General features: G+C 35.5%; 1 protein-coding gene across 1 annotated transcript in view; it reads right to left on the bottom strand.

Moving 5' to 3' along the window:
* Positions 1-13677, bottom strand: part of DNAH7 (dynein axonemal heavy chain 7) — a 246720-nt gene that overhangs the window by 155349 nt on the left and 77694 nt on the right. Inside the window, exons 19-22 of the mRNA XM_030855979.3 lie at positions 9776-9969; positions 8106-8304; positions 5254-5394; positions 1027-1239 (exon numbers count right to left, since the gene is read on the bottom strand). Of these exons, the coding sequence (XP_030711839.2) occupies positions 1027-1239; positions 5254-5394; positions 8106-8304; positions 9776-9969 (747 nt within the window). The remainder of the gene's footprint in view (positions 1-1026; positions 1240-5253; positions 5395-8105; positions 8305-9775; positions 9970-13677) is intronic.

The raw sequence follows: 13677 nt of genomic DNA, 5'->3' as shown, positions 1-13677 counted from the left end.
CAGTGTCTTATAGTTTTCAGTTTATAGGTCTTTCACCTTCTTGGGTAAATTTATTCCTAAGTTATTTTATTCTTTTTGAGCAATTGTAAATTGGATTGTTTTCTTACTCTTTTTGATAGTTCATTATTCTCCTATATTTTCAATCATTTGTTCAACTTGTTTTCACTGTAGAGGGAGTATTATCATCATCACCATTTTACAGATAAGGAAGCGGGTGCTTGAAGAGAGTAGGTAACTTGCCCAAGTCACACAACTGGTAAGGGGAGGATGTAGCATTTGAAACAATCAGTCTACAGTTTGAGCTCCTAACCACTGTACTCACGGCCTCATATGGTTTTCCAGGGTTCTGGTTCTTGTAACTCTTCTCTTCCCACTCCATACCTCTCAAAGCCTTTCACAAAAGTGAATATGATAACTTCTGAGTCTCTATCTCCAATCCTCAGCTCTCTCTTCCCATTCTCAGCAGGCCCAGTCTTGTTCACTGTACTGTTCCTGCTCCTCCTGCCTTCCTGATGGTGACTGACATCACCAACTACATAGATCCCCTGATAAAAACCTTCCTCCAGATCATGTTTCTGGTTAGTTCAATTGATCAACAAGAGGAAAGTTTAATGACTAAATCATACTAAAACAGTCTGATTTGTACACTCTTTAGATGCATCAGGAATCTAAGAACACAATTATAAACTGATTAGTTTCAACATTTTACAGATTCAGCAAGCATAATGACTAATTTCAAATGAGTAATTTTTTATAATTACTCATAGTTTGTGTGCATCTATATATGTATTTCTATGTAACTATACATTTGGATACAGATATAAACACAGTTTTCAAACACTTGACATATAGTTTTTGGCTGCCTTAATTTTCAATCTGGAGAATGCTTTTTAGGTATAGTCAGCCATCAGCTAAAATCCTAAAATCCTATATTACTGATACTATTTCTCATGTGAGCTAGCAAGCACAAATTATATACCTGTGAGCTGAAATTGCTGAGTAATAACATTCAGTGATATTACTTACTTGCCAATAGTACCTAAGCTGACTTAACCATTCAAAGTCAGAGTCATCACTAACTTTCTTTTTAACAAGTGTTGTGAGAACATCTCTAGCATGGACATCCAGCACCACGAGGGCTCCCAGAGTAACACGATTCTGCTTGGACAATTTGCCACGAACCAAGGTGACAATATCATCAATTTGTTTGTTACATTTTTCCAAGTATTGCTCAAGAGACTGAAAGAAAATAAGATATAATTACTCAGTGTGATCAGAATCCTTTTGAACAAAAAATTTTTGACCTAGCATGTATACAGAGTATTTTCTACATTTTTATTATAACTTTCCATATGACATAACTTAAAAATAATCAAAAAAAATTTTTTTACTACAAAGGTATTAGGTGAACAAGCTCAATCAGGCCAGACATAGTTGACATACATGGTTTGCGCCTACCCAACATCCCCTCCTTTCCATTTCTGCTCTTGTATGCTCTTGTGGTTTTGTGAGCTGTCAATCATATTGCCCCATCTCCAAGGCAATATGAAGGAGGGCATGTGTGACCCAACCAGAGCCAATCACACTTCTTTCCAGGGACTGCTATACAGATGGGAAGAAAAGTGCTTTTCACTAGGCTTGGGAGACTCTCAGAATGCCAATCCGAAGCTACTGAAAGCCTTCACCCCACTGCAGAAAAAAGCCTGACAGAGACCAGCAGAGATGAAAAATAGACAACAAAAGAGAAACTGCAGCAGTGATGAAGCCCTGAGATCCTGATTCCAAATGCTCTACCTTAGATCTCATGAATCCTTCTAGTACTCCTGTGTGAGCTTCTGAGTAGGATTTGTGCCACTTGAAATGTAAAGATCCTAAAACACAAAACAGCTAACATTTTAGTTTATGGTGAGCTAAGGCCAGTTCTAAGGATCAGGCTCTTTTGGGAGGGGTCTCTTTTCTGGTGGGTAAGTCTGATCAGTATGTGAAAAAGAGAAGAGGGTTTAGGAAAATCAAATTAAAATCAATGAAAACTGCTGTGCCTAAGGGAAGTGTAAATATGCTGCAGCAGGCTGATGTGGTCACTTTTCCCCACTCTAATAATATTTAATAAGCATTGGGCACCAATGAGTTTATTTCACTCCTTTAGGACCAGGTTAAGTGGTAGCAATGAAACTAAAAATGAGGATTTCCAAGGATGAGAAAAGCTTAAAGGGTAGAGTTGGAGACTTGTTTCTTTAAGGGTCACTTTTATTACCCCTTGAAATATTTTATCCTTTTTTTTAGGAAGTCATTTTTTCAAAAGTTTGGTGCTTGAACACTATTCCATTTATATCATTTTCATAATTAATTGCTATTAATTTGCTTCATAAGTAGTGAAAAATAAAATTCTGTCCCACCTATGTCTAAATAACCCCAAGTGTTTAAATTCTTGGAGCCAATTGGTGAATTTAAGTATATTGAGTACACAGATTAGTAAGAATAGTTTTGCTCCCAAGAACACAAACTACGCCAGGTGGTGCATCTTAGTTTCCTAATCAGTAAAAGTCAGGATCTTTGAGAGCCTTACCAGTTCTCACATACTGTAGTTCAACACAAGGCATAAGATTAAACTTTTAATGTTTGGACCTGACAGTATAAATTATACGTCCATAAGAATTTGTTACTATTTACATCAGCAGAATGTATTTTGCTACACTAGAGAAACAGATTTAGAACTAAAATTTAGCTTCAAACTGTGATGAACTAAGTTCTTTAGGAACCATATTATAATAAATCAATGAGAATTCAGATGAGCTAGATTGAAAAAAATCATGATATTGAATCACTTTTGTTACATTTTATTCATTGTAAACTGTTCTGTACAGTGAACTAATGAATCTAAAGGTAACTATCAATACTTTATATAGTTATCCAAAATAAACCCTGTGTGGAATCATATTTTTATCATACCTAGTTCCCTCTACATACACAATGATAAACTGACTCAAAATCATAGCAATATTTGCAATAACCCAAGCTCTGTGACAGTGGTGATTCTTCCATTCATTTTTAGCCCCTGTAATAGCTCATATACTGACTAGTTCCACAGTGACTATTCTTTGAATAAATAAATGGAAACAGATCCTGAGGGGAATGGGTCCTCTGGAAGTGGGACAGTACAACATGGTGCTATCATAGCATCCAGCTCCAGACAACTTGGAGTGTTTGCAGAGAATGGAAATGTCTAGTCTCCTCTGAGGCTGCCAAGAGTCTCCAGCTACTGAACCAAAGATATCAGTTTCGAGTGTGAACCACACATTAATTAAGGAAAAAGTCATCAACACACAGAATACTAAAACATGTGCTACCCTCCCCTGATAGAAACACATATTAAATCACCAGTGCTTTAGAATACTAAAACATGTGCCATCCCCTCCTGATGCTGCTACAGAACCTAAACAAACTGAATATGCATGAGATACAGACAGGGACAAGGTACACAGACAGCAGATGAAGGGCATATTGAAGCAGAGTATTCACAAGCAGAGGAAAAAGGAAAGAATTAATTTTTAAGGACACGTACAACGCTTAATTTCATTCCATGAAATTTAGCTATGTGAAACATCACAAAACACAACAGAAGAGAACAATCCAGCAAGTAACAGCGAAAAAGGCTGGCTAAGTTCCACTCAATTACAGCTTTAGAGGATCTACGTCTACGAAGCTGAGTCCCCCTGGAGTAGTAGTCACTCAAGGCATGGATTCTCATTTTGGCTTTCTCTGTGAACGGCTCCATACGTGCACCATATTACACGAGTGGGATAAAATGGAGTAAACTAATAAATGAGTGAATAAATAACCTCATCTCAGTATCAGTGGATACTGTTGTAAGCCAAAAAAAAATCTATTTGTATCTGTATAAAATATGCTAAGAACAATATGGTAAGAATTGTAGGCAGATAGCTTTGAGCAGAGGACATATTGAAATGGAATGACCTAAATTGTGTGTCCCTTGAGAAACAAATTATGCCTGGGAGATAAGTAGAAGCATGAAAGGTTTACACTTAAATTCTCTACCTCAACTCCTACCTGTTCCAGAGAAAAATATTGTTTTGACAGACGGGTGGAGGTTTAATAAACACCACGTTTAAATTGAAGAAATGTGGAAGATGCCTACAAATTTGTCTTATTTGATCACATTTGCTTCTTTGTTCCCTCTATTTCCCATAGTGATGAATGAGAAAGTTGGCATGGTGGTTTGGGGGACCAGCAAGCAAGGAGCGAGATCCATGTCCCCCAGTAACCCACATTGGCGACAGAGGAATCCCTTTGTGTGGGGAGGTGGCTGCGTGGTAGCTTAAAAGTAAAAAGACAAAATGAAGTTTCTGGACCCATTGGGGAGAAAAGAAACATGCACATAGACAGCCAAGAGCCCAGGAGTATCCCCAAGGGCTTACTGCTGTAAGGGAAACCCTCATTCCCCGTGCTCTGGTTTCCATGAGGAAAGACTTTTTCCTAAAAATCCCTGACTTCCTGCCCTATGCCCTTATCCTTTCCTCAGAGGAGAAATAAGTGACCTGTTGGTAAGTTGGAGTGAACTAAGCATGTGACACTCAGCTCCCTCCTCTACGAGACCTGCCTGCTTACAAAGAATACGAGTCTCTCTCAAACCCTACACTCACCAGTGCTCAACAATACCTTACAGACAATAATGCCAAACTCCATGTAAAAAATACACGAAAAACTCATGGTTTTAAACAACATCTGCAATTGCTAGATTCCAACTGACCTATCAGTCAACCAAAAGTTGACCTGCTTGGAATCCTACCTTATGGATAAGAATGCTGCTTCTGTTTTTATTATTATTTTAATATTATTATTTTAATATTATAATATTAAATATATATTTGTTAGAATAATTAATATTAAGCATCATTCAAAATATTATTATTTACTAAAAATCAGTACACTAAAAATTAAAATAGTCAAAATAAGTCAATTAATATCTTTTGTCTTCATAGGGTAGTTTTACTGAAGATATAAAAGAGAATTATGTTATGTATTTCCTCCTAAACTTTCTGAGTTTAGGACATTTCTTTGTCCTATTATCACTGTATTTTTAAAGGCATACAAATGTATATAATAAAAAGATTGAGGCTCCAGTACGCTTGGCTTTTTGAGTGGATTGTCTTTATTTTTTTTTAGAATAATTGTATTTTGGCAATTATAACTATTTAAAAAATGCTGCAAAACCTGTGGGTAATAAAAGCTCACCTTTTGTCCTTTTGCAATAGCTGTTTGTACTTCTGTTGTCCAAAAGGTTTGGGATACACAGAGAACTGTCTGTCCAGGCCAATCTCTTACCCAGTTAATTCGTTCATGTTGTGTATAGGCAGAAAGTGCATCTCTAATTACCTAATTGAAAAAGAAAATGCTAAAGGTAAACAATTTCATACTTTACTTGAACAAGCTAAAACATGAAGAGCTAACTTCTGAGTGGATTATCTTGTACTGCTCAACTTCTTACAGCTTAGCCAATGATGAAGATCTAAAGCATGTAACTAGACAATTTCAAGTTTTTCCATACACCTGAGAGCAAAACAAATATATTACATAGCATTTTATTTTGCTGGTACATAATCTATTTGTGTGAACCACATTATATGAAATATTTCTTTGGCCAGTCGTAGCCAAAAATGTCCTGGGTACATCTGGACTGAACGCAAGCAATTTAATTACAAAACATAAGTTCAAATAATTCCAAAATGAGATCTATCAAATTCACACATATTTTCTTTGAACTTAATCAGATCCCCACTCAGCCATGTGTATATTTGTACATGCACACTCAAGCACCCTACACAATTCCTCTAAAGTTCCTCCTGTGTTTCCAGACCTCACTCCCTCTCAGTCCTGTAGTTTGATGCCCAAGGCTATGATGGCAGGGTGGATATATAATTCATTCATGGAGAGTTGAGAGCTGTAAATTCAGGAAGCCTAAGTCATGTACTTTATTACATATGTTTTCAGTGAATTCATAGATCCACTTTTTCTATCAGCCATCAGTGGGAAACATTCCAATCTATTATATGTATCAATCAAAAATAGTAGCAACTATGAGGTGATAGTCACGTTAATGTCTGAATTTCAGAAAAGATTATCAAAATTACATTTTTCTGAGAAATATATAAGGATAGGCAAATCTTTCTGGATTTCTAGTTTAGCTAGGATATTTACGGAGTTGAATAGAAATGAAGGGCAATGTTGTCTATTGATAATAAAGAAAATGTAAAAGGCCAGAGGAAGCCACAGAAAGGGCAGGTGAAAAGGAGAAACTGAGAGATGGGAGGAACACAGGAAAGAATAGAAGGTACAGTAGAGAAACGCCAAAGATGGAATAAATATGTGTTCTAGAAGGACACCGTGGAGAGAATAGGAGGGAGGCATTAAAATCTAAATCACAGATTTCTATACAGTTGGATGAGGAGAAATATGAGTACATAAAGTTCTATAATATTGTATATAAAATATATTATTAAACTGTGTATGCCATATATGAAAAATAACATATTTTGGCAGTTGCAAGCTGCCAAACTACAGAAAACTGCAGTATTAAACCCATGATAATCCAGTAAGATAAAAGGGCAAAGGTGCCAACATGATTTTTTATTATTTAGAAATGACACAAAATTCACTTAATTTAGGCATGCAGTAGCCTTTCAAGCAAGCAAATACGTACAGCACAACACAGTAACACACATAGCTCCTATCTGTAGTATTTTACATTGCATTCACTTGCATTTTTCCCACCGACACAAACTTACACATGAACATTTGGGGAAGATATTTCCTAGCCGCTTACTTGCCACCCCATCTTAATGCTCTGAAATGGTAACCAAAATATTTTCTCTGAGTACTTTGACAAACAAAATTAAAAGAATAGTTGAAATAGTATTAGATACTCATTAGATAAATAATGAGTTACCACTGTATACATGGTATACATCAAGTAACACTGTATACACTGTATACATCAAGTAACAAACCATATAACCAATTCAATGCTGCTAAGTAGTGGTCCAAGTGAAATGCATTTAACTGCTGATAGCTGCGTAAATGGGAAAGCTGCTTGTCAATATTTATCAAGCCCTACGAAAGCTCATCCTCTTTTGCCCAGTGATTCTACATATGAGAAGTTATCATAAGAAAATAAATAATTCAATCAAAGAAACCAGTATGCATAAGGACATTCATTATCACTCAATCCATAATAGGGAGAAATGGGAACCTGTCCAAAAGATTTTGCATCTATTGAAAAAATACAAAGCAAGCAGATAATAAAATTATATTTAAGAGAAAGGAACATTAAGACACGTGATGTACATTAAACACCTAGATTCCAGTGAATTTTTCAATAATGTGTGACAGCATCTGAAAAATTCATGAAAACTGTTGTTGATTAGGGCTTGATGCCATATTTCCTTCTCATTCTTTCTCTCATGCTTCCCTGCTCAATCATGATTTTTATTCCTGGTAAGGAACTTGAATGCTAAGTCCACATTACAGTAAAAAATTAATTAACTGCTCAATTAAGCTCTATCTGCTCCCTCGGCTTAAAATTCTCTACTAACAAAAATAATTACAAATGGTTGAGGTGGTAATATGCTTTCTGAGATATGGAAAATATGAAGTTACTGTTAATTGTAGAAAGTACTTATGATTTTCTAACATTTTGGTACATATTTTATATATTCACAGAACAAAAGGAACCACCAGAGGGGCATACATGTCAAGGAGACTGATGTGAAACTGCAGAGAGGTGCTTCCAAGGCGAGACTAAAGACAGACTATGCAGACCAAAGTGTGTCTAACATTGAAAGCACAAGAAATGAGACAGACTCATGACTAAAACCCAAGTTTGTTGTAGTATGTATGGTATTTTGTCCCACTTTTCAAGTGAGTCACTACAAAATTAGTATCAGAGACTATATCTTTGCCTTCAATCTATCTGTTACAATTGAATTGGTAATTCATGACTCACTTTTTCTAAATAAAAGTGCATTTATCAATAATACATTAACGTTCTATCATCTTTACTAGAAATAATAATAAATACAGTTGGCTACCTTATGGATGGATTTAATCATAACTCTCTCTAACTCGGCCAACCACTTCTCCACTTGACCTCTGGCTTTGGCTGTTGAAATGGTGTCTACGAGTTCCACCACTTCTCCTTCACTACTCTTCATGTGAGTGATGTCCAAACTTTCTGTAAATTCCACCTTTGCAATTCCTTCAAAACATTTCTTCAAGTGAGGTTGTACTCTGTCAGGAAAAAAAATGTTTAAGAGACTTAACCAAATAAAAGCAATTCCCTAAATATCAGTGTTCTTTGTATACCAATCTTCATTCAAAATTCATAAATGTGCACTATGTGTGAGGCCCCTGCTAGATGCTGGAGATGAAGCGCTGATAGAAAATACAGTCCAGTGGGAGATCATCATTAATGGAATAATCACAAAAAGATCTGTAAGATTACAATTATCCTAAGAGCTACATGAGGCTTTGTTTCCAACACAATGAATCAAAAGCTGTTAAAAGTAATACAAGGACCAAACCAATCTTGATCAACAGATAAAACACTAATCTGAAGAATCTTCAAATGCGCAAAAAGTAAGATATTTCAACTGGGATCTTCAGAGACTGCTTGCAAATTATGAACTAGGTTTAGTGCTTTAAGTAAGTCAACTACTTTGAAGGTGCCCAACTTTAGTCTATTCATTGTAATACAGATGGAACTGACTAAATTCCTCATTCTTGGCACGTTACAAATGACCAATTGATCTTTCAAACAGGCAAAAAATGGGCAGAGTATAAAAAGTCAGGTGGAAATCTGAGTCTAAATTTATCTTTTTGTCTGGATTACTTGTCTCCTACTTTGAAGGCACAAGACACAAAAGTGACAAATTTAACAAATATCTATTCACTGACTGATGTAAACCAGACAGACTCTCTTCTAAGGAACAGGGAATCAGCTGTGAGGGGGAGAAGGTCAAAAATCTCAGCCATCATGGAGCTTATGTTCTGCTAGAGGAAAGCAAACAGTAAACAAATAAGCACATTATAGAGTAAGCCAGATGATAAAAAGTGTGCTGAAAGAAAACGAGGCAGAGAAGATAATCAAGAAAGGTGACTAGGGAGTGCTGGAAGGGGTGCCACTTTAAATAAGTGGCCAGGGAAGGCCTTCTTGAGTGGCCGATGTTTGAGCAGGTTTCCACAAAGATCTAGAGGAGGTAAAAGAAGTCTTATGGATATTTGGGTGAGGAGGATCCCAGGCAAAGAGAACAGTACACTGAGGGAGGAGGCTGCCCCTTTTATGGGAGAATTACAAGGACTGTAGCAGAATAAACAAGAAGAAAGCTAGTGGGGGATGACTAGGAAGGATCATGGGGGAGCACCTGCGTGGGTGACTGCAAGCCACTGAGAGGGCGCTGACTTTTATTCTGCATGGGACGTAGAAGAGGGATGTGTTCTGAAAAATCTTTAAGACAATATGTGATAAAATGAGAAATCCACTCCAAGGTTCATCACATTTGGAAAAATATCATTCAACGGTATTCCTTATGCTTTTAATAATTATTTAAGTTGATTATTGATATGATTTAGAATAGTCTTGAAAAAAGTTATTACATAAACAAAATCATATATATTTAAGTTCTGCATTATTCTGAAAATTAAAGGCAACAAACTTAGCCATGTATTATATACATATAATATATATGTATATCTTACTTACCTAGTGGGATCTTTAGTCTCAGACAGTATCTCAAGAAGTTCATCGTTAGACAAGAAAAAGAATCTGGGGAAGAAGAGACGCTTCTTTTCCAAATATTCATTAAGTCCTTTAAGAATGAGTTCCAATAGTTCATTAGATTTTTTCAGCCTCTCCAGCATTTTCTCAATAGTTACAACTGCCAGAACATGTTTATCCTAAAAATAAAAAATGTACAACTCAAAAATATTTGATATTCATATTGACTTTATATTCCTATTATTTTTGAGATTGCATGGTTTTAATATAACAAATGTTATTCAAAATTTAAAGTGAATACTTACTTATGTTTTAAAAGTACTCTTGCATAGTCTAGATCTAACCAGCCCTTTAATTGTGTAAAAGCCACGTTGACTTGGTCCTCATTGATGTTGGCCACAATTTCTCATGCTAAGTTAGGAACTGTGAGAGACGATGAGTGTGGCAGGAGTGGGGAGGGGGACACTATCTGAACTTACAAGAAGGACAGGAGGAAACAAAAGAGTATGAGATATGTTTGTCTATTGTTCTTCGAGGAAAAGTACTCTAAAAAGATGTCACCATTATAATTATTATTTTGAATATTATTGTTATCAATAATAATAAAATAACAATTCCTGTTTTATGAGGGTAGATAAAAATAAGGGGTTGGGAGCATGGAGGAAGGAGCTTTCCATAAAGATCTTACATTGCAAAGAACTACCTTTGGAACCGCATTATAACACTCTGCTTGTTGAAGGACTGAAGTTCAAGGTGTGTTCTTCCTGAACTCTCTAGAGACTAAGATTGTTCTACTTTCAAGGCATGGATTTCTGAACATTCTATCACTTGAAAGTGTCACCGTGAGCTGTTTGCTTTAAAGGGATTCAAACACAATCAAGTATTTTTAAAAGCTTTCTTTTATGCTGTAGGATTCAAAATAAGAATTATACCAAAAGCTGGTCTTAAGAACTGATATTTTAAGGAATAGTTTACTGATTTCTCAAAATACCCCTACAAGTAACCACCAGGCTTATGAAAATCTTTAGAAATACATATTAAAACACAATCTAGACAGAGCTGAAATAAAATTCTTTTTACTGTTTTTCCTTAACACATGATTGATGTCATCCAGGTCTAGTCTTGGTCTTATAATCCCAAACTCAGTGTTCACCACTGACACCAATGACAAAGAAAGAATTCTTTACTAAGTAGGCTTAGAAGTGTGAGAGAGAGGTGGCAAAACACATTAGAGACTTTAATCACCAGACCAAATAAACTTCATGAGAATACACTGGTACATTTAGAAAATTCACATGAAATTAAATCAAGGGAATATTGTTAAAAATTAAAAAGAATTTTAAGATTAACCAATTTAAACCTATTTTTGGTACTTAGCCAAAGAGAGTTTGGTACTGACTGTGAGATCAATCACAAATTTCAACTGTAAATTGTTTCACAGAGAAATTTTATTCTACTGTAGGAACATGTTTTTGTTAATATACTTTCAATGTGACTGGAAAGGAAAGATAATTTTCTGCTTTGTTTTGATATAACAATGTAACTTGGGAACACAGCAATTTAATCAAAGAACAAAATAATCATCATTAATACCTGTTGGTTTTTTTTCAGTAGAACAGGTTCACATGGAATATGCAACATATGCAATTCACTTATCTTTAAAGAGGCACAATTTTTTAAAGGCATTTTATTATATTTCCAAGAGTTTTATGTTTCAAATAAACATTTAAAAATGCACACAAAAAGAAGCATGACAGAGATTCAGGTCATAATTTAATGTTCAGTTCATTCGATAAAGTATGGAACAGTACCCTTGTACTCCTAAATTCAAAAACCAAAATGGTGTTCTTAGAGTGCCACCTTCTGGAAAAGTATGCTTTTCTTTGTTGGAAAAAAAAAATGTTGCTAATAAATGTGAAAAATTCCTTTCACAAATTAACAATGTTTGTTTTATTCTCAGCCAAAGAATTTATTGCAATTCGCTATTTTGGATCTGAGATTTGAAAGCTAAAATAAAATCAGTTATTTAAAACAACAGTTCATATTTCTTTCCCTAAATATTGCAATTACAAAAGAAATACCCCTTGGAAGCACTTAGCATTTGAGCAAAAAAATTTTTATTGAATTCCTGAGGTCAAACCTATTTATCTAGATCAGCTCAATGATGCTGAATCAAATATGCTAGTTCTGAATCAACACAGGTGATAATCTATGTACCTTGGTATATGGACTTAAGAAAAAAATATAGAAAAGTAATCAAGCATCTCTGGACTGGAAACTAAACACTCTCTTCCCATGAGAAGGTAAGCAGAACAGAGACTACATCAGATGAAGAGAAGAACAGACCTGGTTCCTAATCACTTAATTAACTTGACTCTCTATTTTCTTATCTTTAAAATGGAGATAAGAGCCCTCTTTCAAAGTTGTTATGAAGACCAAATTAGACAAAATATTGGAAGCACCTAATATGGTGCCTAGAACACACATATGCTTGAAACTACCCTTTCCATTTGGCCTTCTATAACTGTCTCTTGATGAGATACAGACAGAGAGACGCTACTCTGGGGGAATTCATGGAGTAAGTCACTTACATCACTCCATTGGTTTAATGGAGTTAAAATAAACATTTTATAAACTGCCATCCTTCTGGTAAGATATTCATCATAGCAAAATAAAACTGGCTTTAAGTTCCTTTAAGCATTGCCACAAAATTCTAGTACAGAGTAGGCATCCCATAAATATTTGTTGAATGCTTGAGTGAATGAGGATGAGTTAAGCCTGCAGACACACAAGGAACACTCAAGGAACTTACAAACCCCCCCCACACACACATTGTACCAACTTATTAGCTAAGGTTCTCAAGACAGAACAATAAGATGTTATAACAGGAAGCTACCAGAAATTTGAAACTAAGTATGACTCCTTTGACGCTTTAATTACTTTTCATCTTTGGGAGAGGAAAAGGAATTATTAACCGCTATTACTTTTTGGTATTAAAGAAATCATTTTACAAATTTTACGTGTCGTCTTTTGCTTCACAAGTATCACCAATCTCATCAGCTCAAATGACAAGCTACTGGTTGATTTACATTTCTAAACCAATTGCCTGTGATATCAGGGCCTGAAACTTTAATTGGGGTACACAGAGAGAGCATTCTAATTACTGCGGCCAGGAAGCTTCACAGAAAGTACACTTAATGGAATTAAGCTCAAGCCAGTTCTATAAACTTCCAGAAGCATAAACTTCCAAATCAGAAAACCTTGGACAACAGAAAACTAATAAGATCCTCTTTAAACCTTTTAAGTATTAAGAAAGGAAATGTGCGTTCACTGAGTAGACCTTTATGCTCCCTTACAACTTTCAGATCCTTTGACCTCACCAAAAATAGAAATTCTTTCAAGATGCAGGATGTTTCTAGGATTAATCCAGCTCTTAGGACCCAGGTTTCTAACACTGAATTTTCAGAGAAGGTTTTTCAGAATTCTTAGAACTAGCAATAATTCAAGGATCAATCTCAATTTAACTATTCACCCACTCACTCAACAAATATTTATGGAGGACTTGATAGATGTCAGACACTGTTCTCAGTGCTTGGGCCACAACAGTGAACAAAACAGACAAACATCCCAACCTCCATTAGAGACAGATGATAGATAACAAACATAACAATTCAAAAATCATAGACTAAGTTAAAAGGTAATAGATGCTGCAAACACAGAAAGGGGGATCAGGATTGCCAGGAAAGGCAAAGGCAGGTTTCAATTTAAATACGATGCTCAATGTGAGCCTCTTTATAAGGTAATATTTGAGAAAAGACTTCAAGGAAGCAAAGGTACTCATTAGTTCTGCAGATATTTGGAGGCACAGCATTTCAGGAACAGGGTCC

Source organism: Globicephala melas, chromosome 7 (assembly GCF_963455315.2).
Source record: "Globicephala melas chromosome 7, mGloMel1.2, whole genome shotgun sequence".
In the NCBI taxonomy this organism is placed as follows: domain Eukaryota; kingdom Metazoa; phylum Chordata; class Mammalia; order Artiodactyla; family Delphinidae; genus Globicephala; species Globicephala melas.
Note: the sequence above shows the minus strand (reverse complement) of the source record. Positions and strands in the feature narration are given on the sequence as shown.